Source organism: Tauraco erythrolophus, chromosome 3 (genome assembly GCF_009769465.1).
Source record: "Tauraco erythrolophus isolate bTauEry1 chromosome 3, bTauEry1.pri, whole genome shotgun sequence".
Taxonomy (NCBI): Eukaryota; Metazoa; Chordata; class Aves; order Musophagiformes; family Musophagidae; genus Tauraco; species Tauraco erythrolophus.
Window position 1 is genome coordinate 54,191,842 of NC_141467.1, and position 13,512 is coordinate 54,205,353.

At 42.5% G+C, this 13,512-nt stretch overlaps 1 protein-coding gene across 1 annotated transcript in view; it reads right to left on the bottom strand.

Moving 5' to 3' along the window:
* Positions 1-2,192: 2,192 nt before the first annotated feature.
* The window catches only part of CHST9 (carbohydrate sulfotransferase 9), an 87,730-nt gene continuing 76,410 nt past the window's right edge, over positions 2,193-13,512 (bottom strand). Inside the window, exon 3 of the mRNA XM_086609244.1 lies at positions 2,193-3,287. Within this exon, the coding sequence (XP_086465370.1) occupies positions 2,193-3,287 (1,095 nt within the window). The remainder of the gene's footprint in view (positions 3,288-13,512) is intronic.

The following is a 13,512-nucleotide window of genomic DNA, read 5'->3' on the forward strand; positions in this document are numbered from 1 at the left end:
ACAGCAAAACACAGGTGACTTCAGGAAGCTCTGAGGACAAAACCAATCCATGGGTTTGGGAGGGCATACACACCTTGTGTGTGACAGATTGTCAGGAGCTGGGCTGATGACGAGACACTGGCAGGCTGAGAGTGGTGTGTTGGGTTTGTGTGGTGGGGTTTTGTTAGCGGGGGAGTGGCTGCAGGGTGGCTTCTGTGAGAAGCTGCGAGAAGCTTCTCTGGCTCTGAGTCAGACCTGCCTCTGGCCAAGGCTGAGCCAGTCAGTGCCTCTATGAATGACATAGTCAAGAAGGGAAAACAACCCTGCACCATGCAGGACCTGCAGTGGGTGGGATGGGGCAGCCACAGGCAGCTGTCTGTGCTGGGCTGCTGCCCCTCACCCGGCAGGGGCAACAGGGGCTGCGGTAGTGCAGCTCAGAGAGCTCTGAAGCTCCCAGGGTGCCTGCTGGGCAGAGCTCATCCCCAGAGCCAGGGCTGGCAGAGTTCATCGCACTGGTCTGGCCCAGTGTGGCTGTAGCAGTGAGAAGAGCAGAATGCAAGAGAAATAACTCTGCAGACACCAAGGCCGGTGAAGAAGGAGGGGAAGGAGGTGCTCCAGGCACCGGAGCAGAGATTCCCCTGCAGCCCGTGGTGAGATGGCAGGCTGGCCCCCTCCAGCCCATGGAGGTTAACAGTGGAGCAGTCCGCGAAGACCTGCAGGATCCCATGCTGGAGCAGGTGGCTGTGCCCAAAGAAGGCTGTGACTCTGTGGGAAGCCCGTGTTGGAGCAATCTGTTGATGAAGGACTGCACCCCATGGGAAGGACACATGCTGGATCAGTTCGTGAAGAACTGCAGCCCATAGGAACGACTGACATCAGAGAAGTTCATGGAGAACTGTCTCCCGTGGGAAGGGACCCCACGATGGAGCAGAGGAAGAGTGTGAGGAGTCCTCCTCCTGAGGAGGGAGGACCGGCAGAAACAACGTGTGACAAGCCGACTGCAACCCCTGTTCCTTGTACCCCCCTGTTCCTTGTACCCCTGTGCCGCTCAGGGAAGAGGAGGTAGAGAAGCTGGGAGCAAAGCTGAGCCCAGGAAGAAGGGAGGGGAGAGGGAAAGTGTTTTTTAAGATCTAGCTTTGTTTCTCATTTTCATCTCTCATGTGATTGGTAACGAATTAAATTGATTTTTTCCCCCAAGTTGAGTCTGTTTTGCCTATGACCATAATTGGTGAGAGATCTCTCCCTATCTCTGTCTTGACCCATGAGCCTTTTGTTACATTTTCTCCTCCCCCTCTCACTGGGGTAGAGGAGTAAGTAAGCGGCTGCATGGTGCTTAGTTGCAACTGGTCTAAACCACAACAAGCGGTCACAGCAGTCTCAATGAAGTTGCTTCTCAGTACAGATCTTAGGGCGTCCCATAGCTACCACCCTAAGACTCTGCCCTATCACCAAAGATGAAGACTACCTTGAATATCCGGACCACTGTATGCATCATGTATCGACTCGTCTGTAAATTAAAATGTTAATTTTAATGTACGTGGCAATACTCTGAAAGGAGGGTCATGTTAGTCAACTCTATTGCATCAATCAAAATGGACTGAGACTTCAGATCACATGCTTACCCAACAGCTGAGCTGATGTATTATTTGTAGCTTTATACATTTGTATTCAAGAACATCCCTCAGTAAAAAAAAATCAGGTCTAAAACCAGCTACAGTCTAATGGTAATCAAAAAACCAAGCCTTGCAACTGGGAACGCTGCAAACGTTTTAGAAAATCAGCCAATGCTTCTTTATTAATAAGTGACAGAAAGTAAAAAATACATTCAAAAATAGTTTCAAAATCAATTTCTAAAGCAGACACACCAAAAAAGAATCATGCTACTTCAAATGCTTTTTTCTTAAACCATTAAAAGAACATTAGGTAAGCTAATGCAACAGCTGGCTGCGCTACTGCTTCCACAGTATAATCCATAATGGTAAAAGCAGCTTTTTGAGGCATTTTAGTGCAATTTATGCTGTTTACAGGTCTTTTTTTGTGCATTCTCCTATAATTTAATGTCAATCGATGTCACTCTAGCTTGTAAAATTCCCACTAAGTCAAGACAACTCCACTTGGCAGTAACTTTGTTTCCTTTCAGGGCTAATATCAAAGAAGTTGTTTTGAATCCCAAAATGATAAATATCTAATAGAAGCCTGAAGCTATTCTAGTGCTATACAACTGGTGGTGTATAATTGAACATTAAGTAATCCAAGTAATAGAAGTTGTAGGTCAGCTGTCTCTCCTCCTTAGACAATTCCTTTAAGTATTGCCTCACTACTTCTGCATTTGTTCTCTCATCAGAGGAATGTCTGTCTTTGAATTTAGGAAACTTCAGCTTGGCTGGAGCACCTACCAGCTGCAAAAAGTAATTGGCATCTTCTTCCAGGGTTTCAAACTTTCCTATAAAATCATAGTTGATGAGGCAGGGATAGCAGAGCTTACTGACTTGCTCCCAATGAATGTCCATTCCTACTGGGCGATGGGAATCTAACAAATACTGAATAAACTCCTTGAACTTAACTCCCGATCCTGTTTTCAATGCCTCTTCATTTGCGTTAGGTCTATACTTCTTAATTATCGCCTTCCCAAATACTGGATGGTAATAGCTGTTTGGATGTTCAAACTTATCCCTGAAGGCAGACACCAGTCTTTCCATAGGATCACGTACAAATATAGCCTTGGTGTACATGTTCAAGCGTGTGTATATCCCTTTTAGGTCATAACTGTCCAGTTTCCTTAGATGTTTTCCATAGTGCACATCGTCATGGGAAATGTTGTGTGCTGAAGAGGCAAGTCCATTGAGCACCATGAGGACCCTTTTCCAATTGGAGCAGCCTGCTTTCGGGACTTCGCAGTACAGGACCTTGTGCCTGTCCTCCACGTAAATTCTTGACACCAGGTGCACGAGGTGGGTTTGCAGCTTCTTTCTGCTGTTGTATTTCTTACAGAAGTCCTGCAGGAAGGACCTGCGCTTTTCCTGGGCACTGTCCACATCCTTCCACTTGCCACCGTTGACTAACATCTTGTTTAAAGGGTGCAGTGCACGAGGTAAATACATTCCTCTGAGCCGGCTGAGAGGTGACTCACTCATCTTCTGAGTGTCAGACAGTTGGCTCACCAAGGACGCAGCCACCACTCCAAAAGGGTCAGCCTTGCCCTGCCAGTACCTGCCTCCTGAGATGTCCATCTCGTGCTTACTGAGGCCAGGAGCGCTCCGGCTCCACACTGCTCTCCTCGGCGTCCCCGGAGATGTGAGCGTGGAATCCTGCAAACATGGAAAGGAGCAGAGCTTACAATGCCGCGACAGCCCAGCGCAGCCCAGCCCATTCCCATTGCAACGATGGTGGTGCGTGCTCTCGACCAAGCCATGTTTAGTGCTACAAGTCTCTTCTGAACCACCTGATCAATACATCTAATTTAGCAGTAAGCTGAGCTAATTACTGAAATATATGCTTCTGAAGCTTACCTATTTGTGCACAGTAAGTCTTCCTACAAAAATAAATAGCTTAAGCCACACTTTTTAAGAAATCAGAAGAGGTTCACACAGGGAGGCTGATAGTCCTGGTAGGGGTGGCCAGGTGCTTTTCTCTGCTGAACACACTTTCCCCCATGACAGCACTGGTTGAGTTGCACAGCTGCTAAGAGCTCTCCGGAGCACACTGGCACAGTCATGGTAGCAGCTGCTGGATCTGCTTCCACCTCTGTAACTTGGAGCAGGCCTTGTCCCCCAGTGGTGGTATGGGATGAACCTGGGGTTCCTAAACAGCTGACATCAGTGGGTTTGAGCGGGGTGTAATGACAGAGGAAATCGTCCCTCAAAGAAGGTCCTATTCGTGTCCCCCTACAGATAGATCAAGGTAGCAGGCTGCACTGGACTGCATGCACATACAGGTGTTTGGAACACAGATGCCTGCACCTGAGCTGGCTGCTTTCACAGCTGATAAGGCAACATAGGTGCCTTTAGAGCCTATTCCATCTGTCTTATTTAAACATCAACATTAATGACATCAACTAACTAAACATCAACTAGTGACCCTGCAAAGAATGTGAAAAGATGAGACTTTCCTCCCAAACATCTCTCTTAATGTCCCCAGTCACTGTGCAATCCACAAGCTGCAGAAAAGGCAAATCTCGGATCTGTATTTTGCCATCAAATTCTTCAGTCTTGTATCACGCAAGTTGACTGAAGAGTTTTTTGCAGTTTGGGTATTTCTGCACTCTCACTTCTGAGTGGATTCTCATGTGTCTACTAAGGCTTGTAGATTTTTTTCTCCTATCAGTAGGCAAGCCTGCTGCATTGGAACATCTATACAGCTGCCTATTTTCATTACATTTCTGGAGAGAGGGGATGCTGGTCAACAGGTTTTTAAACATCCAGTTGCAAATACCAGATAGCCAAATGGTTATAGGCGGACACACATGCACAGACTGTTTGACTGCTTTCGTAAGTCTACCTTATGGAAACCTAAATAAAAAGACTCTTCTGCCATAAAGTGATTAAACATTTACTGGAAAGTTGATTTGTGGACTGGCAGACCAAAAGTGTGGATTTGGGGGGATGGGAAAGTTCATAGGCCAACTCAAATATGGCTGTTAAAAATTCAGAGGAATAATGTAAAAAATGGTAATGCATGGAACACATTTTGAATTCCAGTTTGAAATAAAGCCTACAGAAAAACAAGCAGCTCCAAGAAAAGTTAGCCTATCTTGCACTGTAATAATTTCCAATGACAAAAACAAAACGTGGGCATCAGGCTATTCTGTATTGCTGCAAACCACTGATGATCCGGTCTTTGTTTTCACTGAACTGAGTAAAGTGTTTTCTGTATTGGTGAAAGCAAATAAAAGAATAGAGCCGTGCAGGACTTGTACATCTGTGAGAGAGGGAATGTTGGTGGTTTTAGAGATGCAAAAGGATATCTGAATTCTTTCAGTTCAACATGCTCAGTTTTTTCTAATATAATTTTTTTTTTAATTCTCTTGTCTAATACATCATTCTTTAAAACAAACAAAACACATGTGCCTAGAGATTTATCCCTTCTTCCCTAGGATGGAAAGAATTCAGGAGTATAGTTAGGGTGTAATGACAGAATGTTTACTAGTAGTAAGACAGAGGATGACTATGGGTCTAATGGGAATTTCAGCATCACAGTGAATGGTGACTTACAAGTGCTACTGCAGAACCAGAGACTTACAAATAAATTAAATCCTTTGACCTTAAAAGGAAAACCTGGAACTTAGAAAGGTGAAAATGAAAAATATAGGATACACAGAAATCAACCACACAGTATTAGGCTCAACAGAAGCAGGAATAAAGTTATAATACAATGCTAAAGTAACCAAAGATTGTAAACTCTTTGGTGCAGCTTTGTGGAATTTTATAATTTAGAAGACAGTTTCCAGTGATACATGACTGTCCTAGTGTTCCCCAATCCACAGAAAATTCAAGAGAAGGCAGCAGTACCTCATGACTTCCTATGGTATGTAATCTAAATTTGCAGTCTATTTCAGGAGATATTTCAGTGCAAAGACACTTTGAATTTCAATTGAATTTCAAACTAAAGCCACTAAAATGAGACCTACACTTTAGAGGAAAGTTCAGCCTTCTGAATTCATCCTGCCATCCTGAACTGGTGGAAGATGCTGCAGTTCCACCAGGCCAGGAGGGAAAAGGACAGACTGAAAGGTGTGTAGTCTTAATTTTATTCCATTTCAAACAGTCTGTCTGGGATTCAGGACCAACCTCAGGAGATAACTCAAGGAGATATGAGAAGAGGATTGCATTTCAGTCTCAGAAACTGTGAATGCAGCTGTAGGAACCACTATTGAAGGATTTTTCATGGGATTAAAGACTTCAGAGAAGGATGGGTAGAACTATTAAGAGAAATCTCAGGTAACACCCTAAAGGAACAACATATGCACAGTGGGAGTCACTTGAAAGGGGCTACCTCCAAGCGAGGTGAGGCAAAAGAAGAAAGAATCTATCAGGGAAAAAAAAAGCCCCAAAGAGAAGGGAAAAAAAAAAAAAGACCTAGGGGAAAAACAATGACATGGGAAGTTCTGAGGACAAAAAAAATATCTAAATATGTAAAATACTATTAGTTGCTTCCCTTCTCTGCTTCCCCTTCTCATTGAGATACATATCCCGTAGTGACTACAACAGTATTGGCTAATAAATGTTTTTATAAGCTCCACGAGGGATAGCGTGCTTGCAGTAAATGCTGGCTGTTACTTCCTTTATCTAAGAATGGGAATGGATAGTGATGATTTTCAAAGGCATAAATGGCTGTTACATTGCCATGGAAGTTTTCCAACTAAAAAAAAAAAAAAGAGATCAAAACTTCCTATACACTTGCCTGAGTAACTAGGTTAATAGCTAGTAAAGGTGGGATGAACCAAGCTTTATTTTTGATGAGAAATATTTAATTGGAAACTTTTCTTGAGAAACTAACAGAAATTGTAGAGTAGATAGTGCCATATTTCTTAAACAAAACTACCTGACAGTGGCATATTATGTGCCTGAGAGCTGAAAGCCACACATTCTGAAAGGATTTTAATGTTTTATGACACTAGGCTCACACAAAGTGAGGTGCCTTCTTTGGCTTCCTCTTATGCCAGTGACTTTTCAGCGCCCATTTTATGACACTTTAAAGATCTGAACATCTCCATGTTCAGCAGGAACAGGAAAGAAGAAGCTTGAAAAAGCGCTAAACGTTTTTTAAAAACACCTTGTCTATTACATCTACATTTCTAACAGTCCACCCCACAAGCTGCTGAGCACCATTATTTTCTAAAATGTCTGACCATACACCAACAACAGCCATCATGCAGGTAATCTGATATCAGTCACTAACTCTGAATCTAGATCTTCTCATGCAAACAGTCTCTTACCAAACTCTTTGAGCCAAGTGTTCAAGTGCAGGGATGGCCATTCATGGATTTCCAAAGAGTTGCTAAGTTTGAGAACCAGCTGCCTGGCATGGGAGATGAACTCATTGGTCACCTTGGACAGATGCAAGGCTGTCCTTGAGACATGCTGACAACCTATGCAGCAGGTTGTGTACATTTCATCTGAGAATTAAAATCCAGTGAAGTGTTGCACCCTTGCCAGTAATTATGCAGAATGCTTTGTTCTCCATTTGCACTAATACATTTGAAAAAAGCTAAGAAATGGCCATGAGTCCAATTTAGAAGTGTATGCACACCGCTTCTGTCTCCCTTTTGCTAGGCAGGAACTGAAGACAGATTTAAAAATTAGTTTAAATAGAAGGAAAAAAGGGAATTTAACAAAGTGTTAGTGTGATGTTTGGCTACTGACAGGCAACTCGGTGAAGCTGCTGAAACAAAAGGCAATTTTGAGTCATTAATGGGTTCTGAATTTTTTTTTTTGTCATTTTTATTACTGGAGATTTCCTGCTCCTGTCCAACCACAAAAGGATTTCTCCTCACTATAAAAATAAGTAGCCAGTACCTTCTGTTACACACATTGAAGCTGTCCTTTCCTTTAATAGCTTCAGAAGCCACTGGGGTAGAAGAGATTGACTACTGCCAAGGATGGTTAAAACTCATCCAATTATGCTTTGTGGTGGTTTTACAATGCATGGGTGGGATCTCATCTAGACATCTGCAATTAGAGCAACCCGCCATGCAAAAAGAGAATGATGTATTGGAAAGGATGATATTCCAAGACTGATTTGCAAAGATTTAATGGCCTGCAGTGCAGACAGTGCTGTGTTTCCTAAATGCTTTAGTGCCGGATCTTCATTTTTACTAACAAGAATATTAAAATTAAGTGAGCCCAACAGAAAATGTAGGACAAAGAATAGTGGAGGAAAGAAATATTCTATCATGCTTTCCTGTGCTGCCACATAACTACATTGTAAGTGTTAGTAACATATGGTTTGGTTCTCAACGTCTAGCTAATATCTCTTCTGTCCTAAAACACGCTTCCTGAAATAATCTTCTAAGACGTTTCTTAGAAGAAACTGCATGAATCACCTGGGAGCCTACTGTGTTCCACTGGCTTGCACTTGACTGTTGCAGGTCTGAGTGTCCTGAGGAGAACCCTCTCAACACTACTATACTAACCAGCTAAAATGGGTGCTCTGCAAACACATGGATATTCAAAGACGATAAAACTTCATTCTTTAAGAGAAGAAGAGGTTGAAATATTTTTTTGCAGATGAAACTTATGAAGAACAATTATTTAGGAGGACAGAGCATTTGTGTTCTCTGATCAACCCAGGCAGGGATTCTGCAGTACATACTCACAGAAACTTACGAGAAGAAGCAAAGGCCCCCCAGTGACAAAACAACAGGATTTTGAAATACATGCTTGGAGCAGACTGTATCTTCACTTATATCCCAGTCCTTTGGTACTAGACATGTTTGGCAGTGCCAAAGTTCAGCATGAACTGAGAGCACTAGATATTTTATTTTACTGCATGAATGCATTTCTTTAAGTTGTTTCCTGTGTGACTATTGTATTATAATGACCATACAATGTCAAGACTTTACTTGTTTATGTAGGATCTCTCTGTAGAAAACAGAGAGAGGCTCTTCTGAGACAAAGTTCATTTTCTGATTCATACTCTGATTCTATATTAATCAGAGAGCACATGGAGATCAATCTTTTAATTTAGGTATTTAGATGAAGGCAGCTTGAATACTAGAGGGCTATAAAACAAACGATCTCTTACTTGGACTGTAGGTATGTGTGAGTCTTTGAAAAAGCTAATACATAGTTTCAGTCTAAACCTGATTTACTTAAAATATCAAATTTTTCACATAGTTGGGCACAGTTAGAAGGATTTCTTCAGCAGAGGTCCATGACTCTGGCAGATGGCTCAGAATTGGTATGTAGTTGAAATATGAGGAAAGTTTGCATGACTCCTATGTTCAGCAAGTCAGTGAAGCCTGGAGCTATTACCACCTCACTTTAGCTGTAAAAGCATGTAGAACTATACGTACACATGTATGTCAAAGTTTTCTTAAGTCCGACAAAGGAAGGATTATCAACTTTTTTGTGCTAGAAGACCACTTGCAAAGCAGAATTCAGAATGGCCAGACTCCTCTACCACTATACTACCTGAGCTAACATGTAAATATGCTCACAACTTTCTCATATCATAGCAGCTGTGTAGTGTAACGTTGGCGAGCTAAACAAATCCCTACAGGAGCTCCCAATGAAGAGACTATCCAGGCTGGCCACAAGTGACAAGGAAATATTTGCTGATGAGGTGCTTCACCTTCTGTGCAGTGGAGATAAACCTCTTGATTCATCACTAGTGCTTAAAACAGCTACTCCAGAGATTGGCACCACTAACCCCTCACCTCCCAGAGGAGACATAAATATTTGGCTTATCTAATTTATTCAGGGCAAATCACCACTGCTACATTCCTCACAAGACAGAGTTGACATGTATTCCTTGTGAACACTCCAAGTTTAGTGGAGGTACTTCTATCAGAGATACCTTGTGGTTCATCATAAACAATTCCTCTATGGAAGACGAAGAATGAAACAACTGTGCTTTGAACTTTCATAGTTCTTTCTCAAAAAAAAATCCCAAATAGTAGCAAGCTTATCTTTCCTCTGGAATAAGATCTAGCAATATTTTGTATGTGGAGCCATCAGCCCTGAAAGGCAAAACCTTACTATATCAGACACCACATTTTCCTATGAGATATGTATCCTGAAAATACATGTTCTTGTACCAAGCATCTCTAAGATGACTAAATGAGTTGGAGGGAAAAAAATGAGTATACAAGGTGCTCAGACCTTTCTGCAGAGACTAAGAGACTAACTTTATAGTTTGCAGCTGAAATACAATTAGGTTCAAGGGAGGTACTTGTGAACACAGAGTCAGACACAAATGAGAATAACTGATCCTAGTAAGAAAAAAAACACCCCACACACTGCAGGTAAATTTTAATTAACAGATACCAGTCATTTTATATACTGCTTTTCAAAACACGGCTTTGTGAATCAGTGACTATTGCCCCTTGAATCTGTTAGCAGAAAGTTTGATATCTCACTGCAGAGTGAGTTGGAGTTATGGGAAGAGCACAAACAAAGCAAGCGAAGAATAAAAGGGCACAGGGAAAGATTATTTTTTTTAATGCAGTGTGGCCGAGTGTCAGGGAATGAGCTAATGTGGAAAAATTTGAAAGGAAAGCATTGATCCAGAGCCGGTTTTGGAGGAGAACAACCCAGACCCAAAGGCAATGTGGAAAGTGGAGAGGCCCAACAGAGTGAGATAAACAGTAACATTATTAGGATTGTATTAGTAGTCCTGTCCCCATTTAATAAGGGGACAGGATGAACTCGTTTGTGCTCGCCTGAGACCCTCACAGATACATAACTCCTGGCTTTGCACAGGGCTCTGCTTCTCTCCCTGCCCCCTGCCTTCATCTACAGAAAGCATGAAGTCGCCCATGCTAATGAGGCAAGACAGCCTGCATGAGCCACTTCCACAAGTTGATTCATACGGTCAGCAACTTGGATGAAGGAAATTAATCTCCAATTCTACTTGCCAATTCTTGTTCAAATCTGGAATTAACTCCCTCCTGTTTCCACCCTCGCAGTCAAAACATTTGGCTTCTCTGAAACATGCTCAGAATGGGAAGGATAAGAAAGATCAAGGCACAGTTAATAGAAAAGGTACCAATAAAGATGCTATCATTATCAGAAACTAAGTAATATGTAACTTTGTGTGACATTAAACATTCACCAAGACAACCGCGACCAAGTATTGAAAACAAAATCAAGCATCTCACCCCCTTATTACTAATAAAGAATTCATTGTCAAGGTTGGTCAATGGTAATGATAAATTGGCTTCTGGATAGTGCAATACTGATGCTGCTTCTCTAGCTTTCTGGCAACAGTTTCATGGGGCTGGTTCTTTGCAGTATAACTCACAGACTTGTAAATAAGCATAGAGCCATTGCAGCCCAGACAGACAAGTTCGTGTTTGGACAGAGCCTGCATCCAGGTTGCACTGACTGCTTGTCTCTAGAAGTGTGGCTAAGACGCACTGTTAATGAAAGGTAACTTTCAGACCATGGACCATTTAACGCTTGGCCATATTTAGCTCAACCTCCTTCCTATGCAGGTGCACTTGTTTTGGGTACAGGCAAACTAGTATGTTCAAACAGCATTTAATTCTGATTAAATTAAATTAAATACACGGAGCTCAATCCTCCTCCTCTGTGTATACTCTGTTAATAAAAACTAAGTGGACAGAAATCTTCACCAGCACTCACTCTTATTTCTGTACAGAACAATGTCATAACAAAGCAGCTTAAACAACCTGAAATTCAAAATGGACTCAAACTAAGCACACAATACTTATTTTGTGAAGAATAATATTAGAAAAAAAAAACTCTTGAGTTCCACTGACTGGTAGGTTTACTATACGTATACAGGGACTTCAAATCCGAAGACGACACTTTCAGGTAATCTCCATATATTATATATTGGTCTCTTATTTGAGTTCATCAAATAATGTTAATATGCCTACTTTTTTATAACTTAAAGCACAGAAGCAAGTCAGATAACCTAAACAGTTCCCTCTCTTGACAAATGCAATTCTCGAAATCGTTACTTCCAAGTACATGGTAACATACACAATCATTTTATGAAGAAGAAAATACATAATGCCTCCTGCATGTTCACAACTCAAGCCAGGCAGGGATTTTTGAGCACATTTCATAATTTAAAAAATATCTGTTTTCCTCCCTAAAGACAAGGGCTCATGTCCGAGGCTAAATGCCAGCATCTTTTTATCCAGAGGTATTTGGGACCATGTCGTGGCACTAGCTGATCAACACGCACCCTGCACAGGGTAGATGTGATCCCCATTGTCCCGTCTGCATGAGTAGACATATTTCCTGGGAGGGTGATCTAACTGCTGGGCATTAATCCTGGCAGTTAACTAACCCTGCAAGCTGAGACTGAAACCCTGACTCTCCTCTTGCAGGGAGTGCTGTAACCACCAGACATCAGATGAGCCTCTCTCTCTAGTTTACTTTTATATACAGGAGGGATATAACACAGCTCTTATGGGCAGCAGAAGTTGTAGACCTGAATCTTCTTGGGTGCAGAAAGAATATGAACCTGGACTTTCTCCTCTCAGGGAATCACTGACTTAGTTTTCACAGACATCCCAGCACGGTATCAAGAAGACCACACAGCATACCTGTATTTCACATGGTCCCATCCGGCAAGCATGAGCTTTCCCGGCGAAATGGCCATTTCTGTGTTTCCACCACACTGAGATAAGAAGTTCCCAAATTGGATCAGTCCTGCCAACACTAGGGCACACCTGTACCCACAGAGGAACAAGCCTACAAGGCTCAGCTGCCTCCGCTGTGAGGGGATGAATGAGCAGAGGCTGTTGCAGGTCTGGACTTGAGTTGAATTCAGGCACTTCAGTCTCCTTCCAAACCTGCCCCCTCTGAACTACAATGAAGATATAGCTACTAAAATAGTCACTTAGATGTTGGTTCTGAGTAGCCGAATGTGGAGCTTGGATGCCCATTAAGATATGTGGACTGAAACCAGGATAAAGAGCATATGTTATACAGAGAAACAATGTGATTCCAAGCCCCAAAGGCTTCAAGTCGAGTACCAAATCCTTTCCTTGAACACTTTAAAGGAATTACTTTAGCTGCAAATGCCAAGCTACAAACAAGCTGTTCAACAAGGTGTTCCTGCAAGTGGCAAAACAAGTGGTGGCCTGGTTTTGGAGGGGTTTTAATCATGTTTCCCCATTCCATCTCTCTCTGGCCAGCACTTCTAGTTCATGTCCATACCCAACTGTCAGCAGTGGGCAACACAGCAGCTCACCACCTGCATTCGTGCTTGCCGGCCTACCCCCTGCCCTCTCCTGAAATGGATACGGAGCTGGGATACCACTGGAATGTCTTTTCCCCAGCAAGGACAAAATTTCCCCTCTGACCAGCCACCACCTTTTGCATCGCTGAGCTCTTCTCTTCCCGCTGTGTCAAAGTTGGAGAAAACTATCCCCTGCTTCAAACACTACTGCAGGAGGACTGAGAGGGAGACGGCCTGGCAGCATGACCGGACAGGTCTCCCTAGGGCACCCCGGGCATTTACCACCAGCAAAACATAAAAATGAAGACGATAAACAACTGTACTCCTTCCCCACAAAACCCACCACCCCCTTTGAGAAGAGAGGTCCATAACATAATGCTGTGCTTCTGCATACACGGCAGTACTTCTCACATTAGTGGCTGTTGTAAAATCCACAGGGATTTTTTGCTGGTAAACAGAATCCATTTCTATCTTGTCTGCAGGTAAACACACTTATCTTCCAGCATAAATGAGACATCTTGCTCTTTCAGAAATAGTAAGAAAAGTTTCAAATCAAACGAGGTTCAGCTGAAGAATATTAATGTATATTCAGGCATGAACAATTCAATTTCCCCCAAATTGCTTTGGAAGAGACAGTAAGATCTCTAGAGGTCT